Here is a 15,920-nt window from a genome sequence, read left to right on the forward strand (position 1 = left end):
CAAACCCCCTCCTCCGAGTATGGTAGAAACGTTGTCTACATTGTCTTGTTACAATCTTTACTCTTGGTATCAATCTATCTAGCGTTTCACATGTTAGCTCCCGGTACTGGGAAATCGAACGGCATAACTAACCAAGACATCTGCTCAGCAAGAGAAACCACAGTCCATTTCAAGGGTCTGAGTGCTGGAGCCAAATGAAGGGCCGTCCCAAGCTCCGACGGAGCAGCGAGGCTCCTCATTAGAATCCCAATCCTGGTCGCCGTAGGTGAAGGTGGCCTTTTGTACATGTCAGTCCAAAGTTTCCAGCAAAAATAGAAGCCCAGAGAACTTACAAGAGCACCACCGCCATATGTGTTAATGTTAAGAACCGCAGGCAGATTCTCGCTCTCGGTCATCAAAATGCCGTTACCCCAGATGCTCTCCTTTGACCAGACAAGCTGCTGCTTGCCATCATAGACAAAAACATTCATCTCGTGTGAACCTTGTGGGTTTTCGCCGTTGAAGAGGTGGATATGGACACCACACCAACCGCCATTGAAGCGCTTGGTCAAAGACTTCTCGCTATCAGGGGTGGGAGCAGCCATGGCGAGACCAGCGAAAAGGAGGATGTTCTTGAAGGAAACCATTGTTGCGATTGATATGTGTATGGTTGCTAAGTTTGAAGATTTGAAATGGTTGGAATGTGTGATATGAAGTGTTGTGAGGAATGATGAGCTGGTAAACGATTCAAAATATCCAGCGTCCATACCTATGTCTTTTATATCATCTCCGTTGCCTACATGGCTTCCCTCTCATTTCTCAATTTAATATCATCCAAATCCTCTGTTTATCCCTAGTGGAGGCCGTAGACACTAACTATCTGTGCGTTTGCACAGCCATACGGCCAGTGCACCATGACCAGCCGCTGAGGGATCTGCTAAAGCACCCGTTCGTTTTAAATTGACTAAAATCTATAGCAAAGATGTCTGTAGGATCATATATGAAAAGTGGTGAAACGTAGGATTGGTACTGTCGACAATCCTTGAAGGATGAAACAAATATGGTGCTGATTATTCCGGTAAGGCCGACATTAGGGACCAGCGACTGATTTGTCGACTTTATGGTTTGATTGATGGTAAACAATGATATATGACTGGACGTTTCAAGAGTTTTATTTAATGACAAAGTGAACCATTTCGCCTCTTTCGTTTTTTATTTTCGTTTCATTCCGTCAATGCAATGCTGGAAAATCTATGCTACGATACTACCGTTCTCAGCGACTCCATGGATTTATATTCTGCCTGAATATATCGAACTATAACCATTAGCTGAATAAATTAGTCATTATCTTTTGTATCTTGACAAAAATGCCTATCCATATTGGTAAGTGAGTTCTGAATCCCATTCTCGTGTACCAACGTCCTAGACCACGGTTTTGCTGATGATACTGTCCTCGAAAAGAAGTTTCAATCCATCGCTATCCACCCTACCCACCCATTTTTACCCTTTCGAGAGTTTTCTATCTCTCCTCGAAAGAATCGTATCTTCCACCGAATCAATAGCCATATTAATGAACCAGTCAAGATGGCACATGGGACTACAATTTAAAATCCCGTAGATCCACAGGACTAATGGATTCAACACAACCTCACCGCCTCGACTAAATACGGGTCGTAAACGCTTTGGACGTGTCTTTTCCTTTTGCCAAGTGTCTATGCCCCATTACATGGAGTGCGGCACGGCAGAATCCGAGCCACCTAGTCTTTAAAGTGGAACAGGGATCATCCACAGTCTGATTCCGAGCAGAGCACAAGACCGATCAAGCCAATGACATCGATTAAGGAAGGGACAGCAACAAGGGTATCACATATAACTCTGGATTTTCCAGCCCTACCTTGTCGATCCAGTCCTCTTTGGGGACTTTTCTTACTGCATAGCCTTAAAATTGCATAGACTAGAGTATATAGTCCTGCCTAATGGAGACTTATTGCCGTGAACAAAGACAACAAAGCAAATCCTTTAATCTAGCACAGATGTTGAGTCAAAATATGATATAAAAAGACCAAGCCCAGTGGTGAAAACAGAATTCTTTTTATCTACCAGTACACCAAGCTCATTAGCAATTCAGCAGCTTATCTCACCGCCCAACATGGTTAACTTTGTTACTTCTATCACTCTCCTCCTCACTGCTGCTTCTGCAGTTGTTGCTTCCCCCAATGCACTTGAAAAGCGCAAAGTGACATGCAGAGATGACCTTCCCAACAGTGAACTGGCCAACGTACGTATACGAACTCCAGCTCCCACCTGTCGTTTGAACGCAACTAACACAAGCTGGACAGGCCAAGGAAGCGGCGGCATGCATCGATTACCTTGCCAGCCTAGGTAGCAAGCCTTGCGTTGCTACCGTCTCCGGTCAGTCTTTCTGCAGACGTGGAAACACTCAGATCACTGGTCTCGCCAGAGGCGCCCCCACGAGAACTTCTACCTGGTAATTCACCCTCTCATACCACGTGGGAGTCATTCTGTGGACCTTTGACTAACTATTTATATAGCCAGGATGTGGCTCGCGGTGCTGGTTTTATTCTGGACAAGTGTACTCGTGGTGATGGAAAGGTCAGAGGTGCGAATGAGGCTTGGGCTAATGGCAACCTCCTTGTTGATATTCGCCGAGTTGTTCAATAAGAGGCCATCAGTAATTGCTCTAACAAGAGATTAATTCTAATTTCGCTTTTATTCATGCTTACAATTGTGTGATACTGCCTCCCAGCCCCGCCGGACTACGCGTGTGAGAAGGACAAGGATTCGATAGCAAACATCTAACCTCGCTTCCATCTATTGTTCGAAATTTCAGTAGTGATCCACAAAATTTACAAATTTCGTGGACTTCAGATTCGTCTATTTATTCAGAGAATGACATACCGGCCATTGTTTTCTATACAGTTTCTATTTTCCATCATTGCAGTTTAACAGCCTCTTTTTAATGCAGGACAACAAAACCTGAACACATATCTATATGACCGAGTAAAATTGGTTCTTGATATATTTCAGGATGGAGTACTATTGATCCCATGGCTAACATAAATGCTCACATTAGTGAGTGTTTCTACCATCCTTCTTCCACCGTCTTAAAGTAAGACTCGACATTCCAAGACTTCTTGATCAACCATCTCTCAATACTTGTGTCATCTGGGAGATTACCAATCTCAAACTCCCACATCCTCTTCTCGATCATAGTCTTCTTGTTCTCGGGCGTGGCTCCCTTCTTATACTTTGTCCAAGTCCAACCCTTTCGCGGCTTCAGATCCTTTCCGAGGCCATCTGATTCGTACTCGCGCTTCCATCCATCCATAGCCAAAGGTTCGTATACCTGGATGGGCTTTTTTAGTTGCTTGTTCAAGCTACGGTGATACTCTTGTCGAAAGTACACCGAGGGATGAACTCGCTCGACAGTGTAACCTTCTTCACGTTTGTAATAGTCCATCGGAGTACGGATCACAGCACTGCCCATGGCCTTGTACTCAGCAGTGTAGCTGTCATCAATGTTTCCCAAGAGCCATTCTTGGCTTTCCCATGCCTTCAACTTGGGGTCTCCAGGGCTGTGGATAACACCGTCAATATCTGCAAGTTGCATCTGCAGTGCCTCCTCATCCAAAGCCAAATGTGGGCGAATTCGATCAAGCATCCAAGCGTAAGCCACGCTTGAAAGCCTTTCGTTGTCTCCCTTAGGCTGCTTACCATCTTTCTTGTCCTCATCACTCAGAGCGTTATCAGAGCTACCTCCGCCGACATTGATATGGGCACCAGGGAACCAACATTGTACAAGCTTTGTTGTCTTGTTGTCCCCTTTGACACACCAGAGACAAGGTGAAAATGGACCACGACGTTCGTCCAAGGCGAGAGCATGGTATGCATGTTTGACATCTATAATGGCGGGTCAGTTAATGGTCGAAGAGAGAATGAGTTAATGTGAATCGAATGATATAACTTACTGGCACTTAGATCTGTGTTGTGGAACTGGTATGCTTTCCGAAGTCGAGAGTTATCGATTTTGATCCAATGGCCCATATCAGGAATACCCAGTGCGCCGACGGTATCCCAAACACCTATGACTTGAATCACGGTGTCTTTTCCGGGACAAGCTACCGCTAACGGACTGTGGGCCTGGAACTTGGCCCAATGCTCCGTTTCGGTAAACGATTTACTGAAATCTTCTCCACGGATGAAGTCGCCATAATGCTCCAAGAAGTGGGCCATCAGGTGCGACTTGATGATGCCGACCTCTTGTACCAAGCCAGCCGTTGAGCGGACAGTGAAGGCCCCGCGTGAGAAGCCAAAGAAATACAATTCGTCGCCCGGATTGTAGTTGGCGACAATAAAATTGTAAGCCTCGAGAACATTCTCGAGGAGACCAAGACCCTGTGAACCTGCTAGATGTGAGCACTAGTTTGGCCTGACTATAAAAACTGCTGCGTACCTTGTCGTTTTGCCTCGACGCCGGTGATATCACCTGTGCCTACACCAGCATCGTAGTATACCAGTTGTTGACGCTCATTGCCTTCACGATCAAGGCCAGCTTTGGCAAGGACGCGGCTGATACGAGTGACATTGGAGGGGCATCCTTTCTTAGGATCAATGGTTGTGGAGGATTGCCATGTTCCATCACAACAGATGATGATCCTCTTCGGCTTGGAAGCTGAAGTCGGACGCGAAATAAAGTCTTTATCGTAAGTACGTGGTTGAGCCATATTGTTGAAGGTGAAATGGTAAATGCTGATGGATTTAGTTCTTGAGCACAGTGACTATGTCGGCATTATATGTCTTTGTCAACGCTGGTCACTCAACCGCTGAAGCTGAAAAAAGGCCAATAGAGGTAACTTGCAGCACCCCCAGAAACCAATATTACAGCGCTATACCAGCTAAAGGTTCGGTACGAGCCGTCTATCGGGCCTAGAACGTAGAGATCCACTTGGGTTCATGATTCAATTGGTTCTACTACCAGCTGAAGGCTTAATTTGGCCTGGTCGTTGTCCAGACTTCAATAGTTTGACCATTGGTTTCAATAGTTTACTGTACAAAAAAGGCGGCATGGCATGTACGGATAGTGATTTAATAATCAATATGGAAATTGAAAAGGGATAGGTAAACAGCATCGTAATCATATCTAACTCTACCGAGGTTACGTATCAACGAGGTTAGAGTCGTTTCTGCCCCTGGTTCAATCTTGTCAGTGATATCGCAATAGCACAAGAGATGTAAATTGCTACCGATAAAACTAATAGTCATTGATACCTTGAGTACTTCTCAAAACTCGATCTGTCACTAGATCGGAGACAACATACCATGTGGGTAATAGCATGCAAGTCAGAGACAACATCTGGAACCAGACTTGTACTGAACGATCAATTGTGTGCTGCATATAAAATAATCTTTCCATGTACGCAATAAACCATTCTGGTATCATGATTTATTTGCACTTGCCATCATCAAGGAATCATTGAAGGTTAAAAAATCATCAGATCATCAAGTTGGGAGCAGAAGGTAAAGGCCTGGTCATTCTGTTAGTCTTGAATACCTTTCCTGAATGGCTCAATGCATATACCGAGGAGTCGAGGTCCAACCAGTCAGTCGGTTGCCATTGACTTAGTGGATTCATGATCGACATGAGACCAGAGCTGGATGATTCCTGATCTTCAAACATGGAACCCAACTCGTCTATGGATGTCCCAGACTCATGCTCGCCGGAGAGGAGTGATTCCTCGTTACAATTCAACATCTGAATTGTCCTGCTGGCATGTTGCGGACCTTGTCTCGCCTCTTGACGCAGCTCTTCGATGATAATGCTGTATCTCCGGCTGGCAGACTCAGCAGAAATTGTCCTTGCCAAATGATTTTGACATTTCTCTGCCAGACCAAAAAGCAAGGTGTTGTCAGAGTCTGCTGTCTCATTGTTCCTTTGCTGTATGTCCCAAACATACACCACTGCTAGAGCGCAGAATGTGACGTATGGCATCCACCACAAAGCATGGAACAAGACCGATTGCTCAGAGAACATAGAATCAACGATCTCGAGTGCAAGCTTTGCTGCGCTTATGCATTGTGTCACGCACTCCTGCAGGGCAGGACTGCAGTTTTCTGAATGATCGAGAAGGAACGGTCGGGTGGTATGCATCACGGCATGGCAGTAGGCCAGTTTCAAGGCTGTGGATTGTCGAGAGAATATTGGTATGAGACTAGAAGGGCGTACGGTGCCAAAATGAGGCGGTAGAGCCTGTCTCCATTCGTTGAGTTGTTGTATGAAGTCTTGGGCGGCTGCGAGACGTTCCTCTGATCGCATCTTCTTGAGGGAATAGACTTGGCGAGATACATTCTCGATAATTATCGCTATCCTGGAACAATATGAGATAAGGAAAGTCATTGGGTATTGCGTTTTCATACCTCGCATGGAATATTACTGCATCAACATGACAGTCCATCGCAGGCTCGGCAAGCGATGGTCCTTGTGGTGTCATATCTTCGTCGTTGACCCTGTCCGGAAAGTCTTGATCGGTATCGTTGTCGTGATAGAATCGGGGTCGACCAAACACAACTGCTAGGTATTTGTCAAGTGTATAAAGGACCCAAAAGGTCCGCTTGCGGCACTCGGAGATTATATAATCTGTTGGCTGTCGACCTCCATTCCTATAGTGGTTGGACTTTCGATGGAGACCCAGCGCTGTAACGATAGGCACAGTATTTCCGAATACATACCAAGCTTGGTTCATTCGGGAAGTCTGTAGTAAATACAAAACTTGCAGTACACGAGCCTGTGCAGATTCCAGTCGTGGTAACCCAGTCTCTTGTGCTGTTAGATCAGATGCAGCAAGGAAGTACTGTTCACTCTGTTGAGCGAGTAGAGACATCCCTGGGATTGATCGTTGTTCTGTGATTCTGTGTTGGCGGAAACTGGCAATGGCTAGAATACTGACGACAATAGCAGCTTTTGCGTGCCCAATGTCGGTCTCCAAAGGTTGTCCATTGTGCCAATTGTTGATGACAGCATCGAACCACAACTGACAATATTGTTGATGCAAGACTCGATAAGTCACAACACAGTTCTCGAAATAATAATTGAATAGCTCTAGAGCCGCCGGTTGACTCACGAACAGCAGGCTTTGGTCTCCCTTGGTGGTGAAGGGTACATCGCCAGCTGACATGAGGGGCTGAGAGTTTTCAGAACCTGTCAACAGACCGGAATCTGTTTGCTGGTTCTGCTGAGCCAGCCTCTTCCAAGCTCGATGGATAAAGGTCAAATTTGATGTCGGATCGAAGAATTGGCCCTCTATTTCTGCCGTTTCGAGTCCGGAGGGACCTTGGGAAGAAGATCTTGTGGTGATGGCCTCTGTATTTTCTTCCTCAGGGTTCGGCGGCCGAACAGTAGAAGCCGTAGAACTCATGGAATGTCGCTGTCGACTGACTGTAGGCGGTGTTGGCGGCCTACCTCTGCGATACTGCGATTCATATTGGCAATTCACCTTTCTCTTGGTGCATCCATCGCAAGGGATTGTCCCGGAACATTTGAGCTTTTTGAGCTTGCAGTGGTCGCAAGCCCGGCTAACCTTTGAGGCCTTCCGGCGATTGTCGGATTCACGAGATACATCTGGAGAAAGTGGGAGACTTCTCTTTGATCGAGAAGTCCCAGTATTGGTGCATGTTGATGTTTCGGACAGAGGTGTTGAGGTTACAGGAGTTGCCATTGATGATGCTCGGATACACCGGAAATCTGTGGGTGAGGAGTTGAAGAATCCGAGAATTTTGGAGGAAACGACCAGGATGCGGGGTTATGAGTACCCCGGACATTGAAGTCATGTGGGACATTTCTGGGGAGGGACTTGGGATGTTCATTCATCCACTTTGACAGAGACGAACGGCGTCATCACACATTCAGTCATCACCCACCACCAGCTGTATCCAAGCGTAATCTAACTACTATTACAGAGTAGATCATTTCAATTAGCAGTAGAAGCAGTCTAGAACCGCTCTTGTTCCCCTTCTGTGTAGTGCTAGATCACAAAAGATCAGCATTTGGTACCCTATAGACGTGATCATTTTCTTTGCTTTATTGTCATTTCGTGATAACATCAACAAAAGATTATGTGTTGAGAGATTTGAGGACTTTAAATACTCAGGTGATATATGTGCAATGGTATATCGCCATTAGTCCAGTTCGTGGAGAGTCTTCCTGCGTTCATTCTTGCAACACAGCTAAGATCACTCAACTTAATCCCAGCGTAGAGATCACTAAGTTTTGCGCTACAACACAATTGCTGGGATAAAAAACAGCGGTTCCACCAACTAAAATTGAGACGCTTGTGCACTATACATAAATTTATGCAATATATTCACTACATTCATGTAGACTTTCATTTTACAATCTATTCGTTCTGGACAGGATTGGCATTGAATAATTAATTTTACGTCACAAACAACGACTATAACGATTCACATAATAGCCAGTTTATTTATTCTAATTTTCTTTATTAACCGAAATGAAATTCTTTCGCTATAAAAGACTATGCTATACACTATTTTATGCGACCTTGTTCAGAGACGCTGTTGAGATGGCGGAGTGAATCTCTCCTTCAGCACCATCAGGGAGAGGCATCAAGGGTGATCGAACTGTGGCGTGGTCCAAGATGCCTCGGGCAACCAGAGCGTGCTTCAGAGCAACAGTACCCTCCATGTGTGAGCCACGGTGGTAGACAGCCTTTGTCACGGGCAGAAGCTGATCGTGGATCTCGCGAGCCTTGGCGTAGTCCTTGGCCTTTCCAGCCTTGATCAACTCAAGAAGAGGCTCTGGTGCGATGCCACCGTATCCGACAAGCATACCGTCAACATCGAAAGCAGTGTGGAGAAGGTACTCGTCATGGCATGTGAGAACAGGAACGTTGGGGCGTTCGCGTCGGAAAACAGGGATCTCAGTGTCCCAGCGTCGCATGTTGCGCACACCGTTCTTCATGGCAATGACACCGGGCTGAGCAGCGATGTCAAGGAGAGTCTGGAGGTTGTAGGTGGCCTTGGTGTTGTCAGGGTATTGGAAGAGGATCAGAGGAAGCTTGGAGGTCTCATAAACGACCTTGTAGCGGTCCTGGGGAGCACCAGGCTGGTAGCCAAATCGCAGCCAGCCGTGAGAAGGGTAGAGAAGACCAGCCTGAGCACCGGCTTCCTTGGCACGGATAGCCTCAAGAGCGGCAACTTCTGTACCCTCGCCGGTGATACCAGCAATGATGGGAATCTTGTTATCGACAGACTTGACAAAGGCCTTGATGGTGTCTACTTGTTCTTGCTGGGTAAGGAAGGTTCCTTCTCCGGCATGTCCGAGGACGACAAGACCCTTGACGCCATCGATGCTTCCAAGCCAAGAACCAAGGCGTTGAATGGCTTCGTAGTCAACCTTGCCATCTTTGGTGAAGGGGGTGACAGGGGCGGGGACGAGGCCTTTGAGATCGAAAGACATGGTGATGATTGGTTGTTGTAAGAGACCTATAATAGTGATGTCTAAACGTAGAAGAGTAAAGATGTTACTTGAAGATGTTCAAGTTTGTTATTGTATGTTGTTGTTGTGAATGAAGCTGTTGATGTAATTGATGTGATGATTTGTTTTCCATTTGTCGAGTTTAATGTCTTCTTATATATCTCAAAATAGGCCCGCAGCTCGCGTTTCGGTCTCACATCTAGAGAGGCGAGTTGATGGACTTGGTGGTTTTCTAGCCGAATGAATCCGACATTTCCGGAGAATCTCTGATGTCTCGCAGCCTCTGTGCGGTTGGTGTTGTGAACTGGGTGGCGTTTCCGGAAAAGCCAAGTGAAGAGTCCGGAGACGTGACCTCGGATTCTCGGATTTCTGTCAACTCCAAGTTTGACATCGGCAAACTCCATTTTCAACCCCAACCCCTTTGCAGCTTAACTTGACAACCGGAATTCCTTGTGATTTGTCTAGTATGAGCTAGTATGAGATCTCGCACGATCCCCCGCATCTCTCCACACGCTCACCCCAGAATCCGGGGAACAAATTTCACAACACTGACCACTTTCCTTCGTGTCTTCTGCTTTTCAACCAGCATGACACGAGTGTAACACTCAGCTGAGGGGTGAAGTCAGCTATAAAAACTTCTAATCCATTGATCAATCCACCTTCCCCTTCCATCAGACATCTTCCTTCATCTACTACCAGATAGCAGAGGATATCAGCTCAACATGGCGACTCAGGCTCTGGATATCGAGCGCGAGCTTTCGCGTGATGAAAAGTCTGGCACTATGCACAGCGAGCATAGGGGCGGTCTTACCGAATATGATGCTGACTTCTTGAACAACTTTCCCGAGGAACGCAAGAAGGCAGTCGTTCGAAAGGTTGATGTAAGTGTCAAAGACTTCTCGATCAATTGGCGTTGCTAAGACAAACAGATGCGTCTTATCCCCATGCTTGTCCTATTGTATTTGATCGCATACTTGGACAAAACAAACATCGGTATGCACTCAATTGACTTGGTGACATCTTCAGAGGCTGACGTAGCATAGGAAATGCAAAGATCGAAGGAATGACGGATGACTTGCACCTCAAGGGTATTGAGTACAATATAGTTACCGCCATCTTCTTTATCCCCTTTGTACTTTGCGAAGTTCCTTCAAACATGATCCTTCACAAGTTCAAAAGACCATCTATCTATATGGGAGGAATTGTTTTCTGCTGGGGCGTTATCATGACCTTGACAGCCCTCGTGCAAAATTATGCCGGCCTCTTGGCCATTCGCTTTCTGCTAGGTATCTTTGAGTAAGTTCGCACTCATAATATTGCTTATCTTGATCTAACCTCAAACAGAGCCGGTTTTCTCCCTGGTGCCATCCTGATCATCTCCAATTGGTACCTTCCCAACGAAACCCAAACCCGAATCGCGATCCTATATACTTCAGCTGCTACTGGTGGTGCTTTCTCTGGTCTTCTTGCTTTTGCCATCGCGAAGATGGATGGCGTGGCAGGTCTTGAAGGCTGGCGCTGGATCTTCTTGATTGAGGGTCTCTTCACCGTCGTCCTTGCTGTCATGTGTTTCTTTATGCTCTGCGACTCACCGGCGTTATCCACCCGCTGGCTCGAGGCGGACGATATTCGATACCTCGAACTTCGTCAACTCGCTCGACGCTCCTCTGTCCCCTCAGACTACAAGGAGAACGACCACTTCAACCTTCGACTTTTCAAGGACATCCTTCTTGACTACAAGATCTGGCTCCTTTTCTTTGCCAACTGGTCCAACGCTGTTCCCAACTACGCCATGAAGTTCACTATGCCCACTATCCTTCGCGGAATGGGTTACACTTCTAGTGACGCACAGCTCATGACCATCCCACCCTATGCTATTGGCGCTATCTCCGCATATGCATTTGCCATTTTTGCCGACAAGTATTCGTGGAGAGCTCCCTTTATCCTGGGACCTCAGTGCTGTCTTGTGACTGCTTTCATTATCCTATTTGTCAAGTCCGGTGATATCGACAACAATATCGCAGTTTGTTATTTTGCCGTCTGTCTGGCATGCTTTGGGTGAGCATTCTCTAATCCTGGTTCGAGTCTCTCAATACTAACTGAACTAGAATGTATCCAATCCTTCCAGGAGTCAACGCTTGGAACGTGGCCAACACTCCTGATCCTGCCAAGCGATCTGTCAACATTGGACTTTTGGTCTGTGTTGGTAACATTGGAGGTCTGATTGGCTCTTATATCTATCTTGAGCGTGAGGCACCCCGATATCCGGTTGGATACGGTACCTCGCTTGCTTTTGGTTTGGCTGGTATCGTTGCTGTTGTGCTTCTCGAGACTCTGCTCAAGAGAGGAAATGCAAAGAAGGCTCAGATGACCGAGCAAGAGATTCGCCAGCGATACTCTGAGGAAGAGCTCGTTCGCATGGGAGAGAAGAGCCCCCTCTTCAAGTATGCTCTGTGAGGATTGGATAGATAGTGAAAACTTGGTTGTCCCCCCGTCTGCCTCCTTGGCACCTAATGATATCAATTATTTATGACTGAAAACGCACGTTGCGGGCCTTTGAATGTTATACATATGGCAATTCACGGCTCATATCGAAGTGGATATGGAAGCTAGCCAAAAACAAACAAACTAGGGTTCGTAGCGAGGTGGAGTCTGTCAGTAGCACTCAATGCTTCCAATCGTGTCTGACTGATCATACGTGATTCTCTCCTGATATAAATGACTCGAAGTGGGCTCCATGCAGGGACTAGTGATTGTCATATAAAAGAGACTACTAACTTAATGTGTAACTATCAAAAATTTTCATCAACTCCGCCTTTACATATTCGCAGCGATATCAAAATCTCGACATTATGAGTAACCCTCTTGTGGTTAGCATATCCAACTTGGCGGCCTATACGCCGCAAGAAACCATCGAGCTTGTCTCTCGATCTGGTGTCAAAAGAGGAAATATGCGTCCCGATAAAGTCTTTTTATCTGCTGTTTCAGCAGGATGTCTTCTATCCTTCGGTTGCGGTGTTTCGTTATGTGCCATGACTGCTCCATGGTATGCCGAAAACGCGCCCGGCTTGGTCAAACTCTTCGGCGCGGGTGTTTTCCCCCTTGGCTTAGTACTTGTTGCACTTACTGGCGCGGATCTGTTTACTGCTACAACTATGGTGAGTGAAACAGGTACGAATAATAGGAAACATGGCTAACATGGTCTAGTTCACCCTGACAGCTGTTCTCCAGGGCCGATTGCGCATTCACAAAATGCTACTGCATTGGTTCCTTTGCTTTTTCGGGAATCTTGCAGGATCGCTATTTGTCATGTCTATCATCATGGGCTGTAAGATATCACACACGCTCCACAAAACAAATACTGATATTGTTGGTAGATGGCGGTGTCTTTGACGCAGACCCCTACAGGGAAGTGGCTGTCTCTTTCGCCACCAAGAAGCAAATCGCACCACAAGTTCATCAAATCTTTGTCAAGGCCGTTGGATGTAACTGGCTAGTCTGTCTGGCTGTTTTCCTTGGAATACAGGCAAAAGATTTAGCTTCAAAGGTCATCGGCATGTGGTGGCCAATTTTTGCTTTTGTTGTTCTCGGTCTTGAACACGTCGTTGCAAACATGTTCTACATGTCTCTTGCGATTTGGCTCGAGACCCCTGACTTGACGGTTAGTCTCTACATCTGGAAGGGCATGATCCCCGCCACTATTGGCAACATTATTGGTGGTGGCATGTTTGTTGGCGTGTACTACTGGTACATGTATCTCGCCATGGAAGATCCTGTCAAAGTCGATGGTGTTGAATACCAGGGTCCTGTTATGAACAATGGTATGCACTGGTTCTCTTACAAAAAGGAGAACTTTGCCGTAGATGAGGAGAATAGAGTGGAGTCGGCGCCGGTTTCCTCGCCAGCAAGCGTTGTCATGTAGTAAAATATCGTACAAGGTTGACAATAGACCAATGTTTTCCCTTGTAAGCTATCCTAAAGCAGTGGGACGTACAATTATCCAAAGTCAACTGTCCATCGTAGCCAATAGTCCACTCAGGTTGAGCCGCGATGAACGATTTATTTTCCATGGGCCGATACGCACGGGACGAAACAAACCCAGCAAGACGAATATTCGGCTGCCGTATGATCGGAACTACCAGGCCATATCTAAAATCAGGAACAAGATTTTGCAACTCCGCGGAGCAATCTCGTTGATCCACATTGATTTAAGCATCCCCGCGCAGACCTCTTCCCCGGATCTCATGTTGCTAAGAATACGTTATCTGAACAAACATAATCACGGCATATGTTGCCATTCCACTCGCGAATACAAATGAATTAGGACTAAAATGGACCGCTAACTATGTATATCAGTTCTTTGAGGAGGGCGCATAGGCTGCGAAATAAGGCGCAAGATCACCAGCCCCCATTTCATCAGTCTCTACTGTGCCATTACCAAGGCAGAGGAACCGGTTCTTGTGTCTCCAGGTCATGTCAAAATTCTCACCTCCAACCTCTTCTAGGCCCTTTTGGAAGTGAACAACTGATCCAGCATATACGCCGGTGATGCGTCCTTGCGAGCGACCATTCTTGTAAAGAGTACGGCACTCCCCGGACCATACGGTACGCTTTAGGAACTCTTGCGTATACTCGTTGTAGTCCTTGACTGCTTCTTCCTTGACGCAAAGGGTCCTAGGCAGATATTATTAGTTTCGTTCCGGTAGCAGTGATAACGGATTGGAAATGTTTCCTACTTGATTTGGTGACGATTCATATACTTGATCCACTTGAGAATAAAGTCTGCGGTCCAGGACATCTGTTGTATCACAGAACCATGAGAGATGGCCGCGTTTGGTCCGTTAATCATGGCATAGTTCGGCATATGACTGACCATAGACGCAAAGAAAGCCTCAGGGTCGTCCTTCCATAGTTCTTCAAGAGTGGCACCGTTACGGCCCACCTGCTTCCACTGGGGAAGCCATGAGCTGTCAAATCCGGTGGCACACACGATGAGGTCAAACTTCTCCACTCCTTGATCTGTCTCAATCCCCTCTTCTGTGATACGCTTGATAGGATCCCAACAATCTCGGCAGTTGTCTTCTTGCAAAGCCTCAAGGTAACCTTCACCTGGTGTGATGCGACGGCATCCGGGTCGAAACTTGGGAGCCATTCGCTTCTCAAGTTCAGGGTCATTCTTCATAGAAGCATGCATTCTTTCGTTGCATAGCCCTTCATAGAACGGTTGTGCGGGGTGGTCGAGACACATGACAAAGAAGAAGGCATTGATTCTGAGAATCAGGTTAGCGGAAAGCTTCAGACTTGTGCAAGGAGAAGCAACAGGGATACTGACGACTTTTCAAGCTCCTTTCTGTAATCATAAAGAGCCTGGGGATCTTTGTTCCATAACTGTCTTTGTTCCTCAGTATATTCACGATTGACACCGTCGGGAGCTTTCTCAATCAAGAAGTTGACAGATATCCATGTGGGCTGGCGCATGTAGTTAACAAGGTTTTCGACCTTGGGCTGCATGGCGGTCACAAGCTGTATTCCGGAAGCTCCATTGCCAATGACAGCCACCTTTTTACGTGTCCAGTCATAAGTGTTGTCCCTGAGCCCTTGTTAGTGAAAGAAGACGACACGTCTCGTACTGATCAAGACAAACCATTTTGCGCTGTGCATGAGCTTGCCCTTGAAGTCAAAGAGACCCGGGATATCAGGCCACTTCCACTTGCTGGGTACAATAGTCAGCATGCTGGTTTTGACGATGTCTTACCACATTACTTACTTCAGGAACCCTGATGCGTTGATGACAAAATCTGCTTCGTCTTCCTTGATCTCACCGCCCTGTTCAATTTTGATCTTCCATTTACCTGACTCTTCATCCCATATCGTTTCCTTCATGGTGGTATTGAGCTGGACATACTTGGTCAAATTGTACTTTTCAGCTGTGCGTTTTATGTAATCTTGGATTTCCTCTTGGCCGACATAAAACCTGCTCCAGTCCGGGTTTCCCTCGAATGGAAAGACATACGCGTCTGGATTATGCCAATGAGTCATACTCTCTGATCACTACATGGTGGGTAGAACTTACGAGCAGGGAAATCACTGCGGAAAAGGGCAAGGTATTAGCATCCGAGATCATTACCAGTCTCTCGAGATAAAAGTTCAACATGCTGGAAACTCACCAAGCGGCACCCGGGTAAGTGTTTTCGAACCAAGTTCCACCGATATCTGCATTCTTCTCGTAGATAGTCAAGTCAACTTCGTCCTCCAACTTTAACTCATGTTGGACCTTGTGCGCAACAAGTAGACCCGAGAACCCAGCGCCAATGCAGACCACTCGCATCTTTCGCGTGCGAGTGAAAGCGGGCTGTTCCAGAAGAGGGTCACCGGTGATTGGGAAAGGCGACATGATGGCGATATCGTCTATGACGTTTATTTGTTATCT

The 15,920-nt window shown here is 46.5% G+C and overlaps 8 protein-coding genes across 8 annotated transcripts; 3 read left to right on the plus strand and 5 right to left on the minus strand.

The window, feature by feature from the left end:
• Window positions 1–144: 144 nt before the first annotated feature.
• Window positions 145–626, minus strand: FPOAC1_005506 (uncharacterized protein; the record flags this gene model as incomplete). Its single annotated transcript, XM_044850033.1, has 2 exons — window positions 145–276; window positions 333–626. The coding sequence occupies 2 exons, from the start codon at window positions 624–626 to the stop codon at window positions 145–147; spliced, it is 426 nt and encodes a 141-aa protein (XP_044708743.1).
• A 1,502-nt stretch (window positions 627–2,128) lies between these two features.
• On the plus strand, window positions 2,129–2,661 carry FPOAC1_005507 (uncharacterized protein; the record flags this gene model as incomplete). The annotated part of the gene is made up of 3 exons (XM_044850034.1): window positions 2,129–2,257; window positions 2,319–2,467; window positions 2,532–2,661. The coding sequence occupies 3 exons, from the start codon at window positions 2,129–2,131 to the stop codon at window positions 2,659–2,661; spliced, it is 408 nt and encodes a 135-aa protein (XP_044708744.1).
• Window positions 2,662–3,082: 421 nt separating this feature from the next.
• Window positions 3,083–4,724, minus strand: FPOAC1_005508 (uncharacterized protein; the record flags this gene model as incomplete). Its single annotated transcript, XM_044850035.1, has 3 exons — window positions 3,083–3,900; window positions 3,969–4,403; window positions 4,454–4,724. 3 exons carry the CDS (start codon window positions 4,722–4,724, stop codon window positions 3,083–3,085), a joined length of 1,524 nt encoding a protein of 507 aa, XP_044708745.1.
• Window positions 4,725–5,480: 756 nt separating this feature from the next.
• Window positions 5,481–7,412, minus strand: FPOAC1_005509 (uncharacterized protein; the record flags this gene model as incomplete). Its single annotated transcript, XM_044850036.1, has 3 exons — window positions 5,481–5,525; window positions 5,579–6,365; window positions 6,415–7,412. The coding sequence occupies 3 exons, from the start codon at window positions 7,410–7,412 to the stop codon at window positions 5,481–5,483; spliced, it is 1,830 nt and encodes a 609-aa protein (XP_044708746.1).
• Window positions 7,413–8,545: 1,133 nt separating this feature from the next.
• Window positions 8,546–9,472, minus strand: FPOAC1_005510 (uncharacterized protein; the record flags this gene model as incomplete). Its single annotated transcript, XM_044850037.1, has 1 exon — window positions 8,546–9,472. The coding sequence occupies one exon, from the start codon at window positions 9,470–9,472 to the stop codon at window positions 8,546–8,548; it is 927 nt and encodes a 308-aa protein (XP_044708747.1).
• Window positions 9,473–10,212: 740 nt separating this feature from the next.
• On the plus strand, window positions 10,213–11,947 carry FPOAC1_005511 (uncharacterized protein; the record flags this gene model as incomplete). Its single annotated transcript, XM_044850038.1, has 5 exons — window positions 10,213–10,371; window positions 10,420–10,483; window positions 10,534–10,786; window positions 10,835–11,548; window positions 11,599–11,947. The coding sequence occupies 5 exons, from the start codon at window positions 10,213–10,215 to the stop codon at window positions 11,945–11,947; spliced, it is 1,539 nt and encodes a 512-aa protein (XP_044708748.1).
• Window positions 11,948–12,342: 395 nt separating this feature from the next.
• Window positions 12,343–13,412, plus strand: FPOAC1_005512 (uncharacterized protein; the record flags this gene model as incomplete). The annotated part of the gene is made up of 3 exons (XM_044850039.1): window positions 12,343–12,648; window positions 12,698–12,818; window positions 12,868–13,412. The coding sequence occupies 3 exons, from the start codon at window positions 12,343–12,345 to the stop codon at window positions 13,410–13,412; spliced, it is 972 nt and encodes a 323-aa protein (XP_044708749.1).
• A 430-nt stretch (window positions 13,413–13,842) lies between these two features.
• On the minus strand, window positions 13,843–15,884 carry FPOAC1_005513 (uncharacterized protein; the record flags this gene model as incomplete). The annotated part of the gene is made up of 7 exons (XM_044850040.1): window positions 13,843–14,164; window positions 14,227–14,760; window positions 14,823–15,080; window positions 15,135–15,203; window positions 15,258–15,507; window positions 15,564–15,577; window positions 15,658–15,884. 7 exons carry the CDS (start codon window positions 15,882–15,884, stop codon window positions 13,843–13,845), a joined length of 1,674 nt encoding a protein of 557 aa, XP_044708750.1.
• Between the last annotated feature and the right edge of the window lie 36 nt (window positions 15,885–15,920).

The sequence above is a fragment of the Fusarium poae genome, chromosome 2 (assembly GCF_019609905.1).
Source record: "Fusarium poae strain DAOMC 252244 chromosome 2, whole genome shotgun sequence".
NCBI classification, from domain to species: Eukaryota; Fungi; Ascomycota; class Sordariomycetes; order Hypocreales; family Nectriaceae; genus Fusarium; species Fusarium poae.